This window comes from Pecten maximus, chromosome 5 (genome assembly GCF_902652985.1).
Source record: "Pecten maximus chromosome 5, xPecMax1.1, whole genome shotgun sequence".
Lineage (NCBI taxonomy): Eukaryota > Metazoa > Mollusca > Bivalvia > Pectinida > Pectinidae > Pecten > Pecten maximus.
Window position 1 is genome coordinate 27,980,015 of NC_047019.1, and position 932 is coordinate 27,980,946.

General features: G+C 44.3%; 1 protein-coding gene across 1 annotated transcript in view; it reads right to left on the reverse strand.

Annotated features, from left to right (window-relative positions):
• Window positions 1–318: 318 nt before the first annotated feature.
• Window positions 319–932, reverse strand: part of LOC117328384 — a 5,911-nt gene continuing 5,297 nt past the window's right edge. The window contains exons 6-7 of the mRNA XM_033885912.1: window positions 714–906; window positions 319–324 (exon numbers count right to left, since the gene is read on the reverse strand). Of these exons, the coding sequence (XP_033741803.1) occupies window positions 319–324; window positions 714–906 (199 nt within the window). The remainder of the gene's footprint in view (window positions 325–713; window positions 907–932) is intronic.

Sequence of the window (932 nt, forward strand, 5' to 3'; positions counted from 1 at the left end):
CAGATACTCCGCCATGGGAAAGTTCCGGATTGGTATTATCGAAAAGTCGTTGATCGGAAAAGAAAAGAACAAACATATTTGGCTGCTGCCGATATGGCCGACGTTCCTACCGATCGACCGGCCAGTTTAAACGACACTTTGGCATTTGAGGAATTGCTAGGCGTCAACATTTTTAGTGGTCAGTGCCAGATTGGGGAACAACTTCATCAAAATCACGGACAACGCCGATAGGAAGAACCTGTATTTATACTTGATGGAAGACGGAGAGATACAACATTTCCATGCCATCGTCAACATCAGCGGATTTTTTTCTAGTTCTTATTTCTGCAAGACATGTTTGAAAGCTTACAGTCACAGGGAAAATCATTCATGTACAACGACATGCATCGTGTGTAAGACAAGTAAATGTACGGAGATGGATGGACAGATGTCGTGTATCAAATGTCAAATGTCCTGTCGATCTTTGGAATGTTTTCAACGCCATGTGGATAAACCGAAATTTGTGACGGGGCCAAATAAGGGGAAACCACGCCAGAAATCCGAATGTGAAAAATGGTAGAAATGCACTGTGTGTTATAAAGTACTGGACCGTACTTTGCGCGAACCGGAACACCACAAATGTAGAGAGTACCTATGCAAATCCTGTCAGCGTTACGTAATAGAGGATCATCTCTGTTACCTTCGTGCGAACCCCGCCAACGACATGCACATACCAAAGTTCGTCTTTTTCGACTTTGAATGTACACAAGATACACTATTGCAATGCGACGAGGGTTATCTCCCCGGAACGTCATGTCAAAATTGTGACAGTGGGACGTGTAAGGATTGTACCCGCTGTCAACACTGCTCCTTTTCCTGGTGTGGAAAATCGGAACACCGTCCAAATTTTGTAGTGGCACAGACAGCCTGAATCGTACCAAGTAATGTGGACC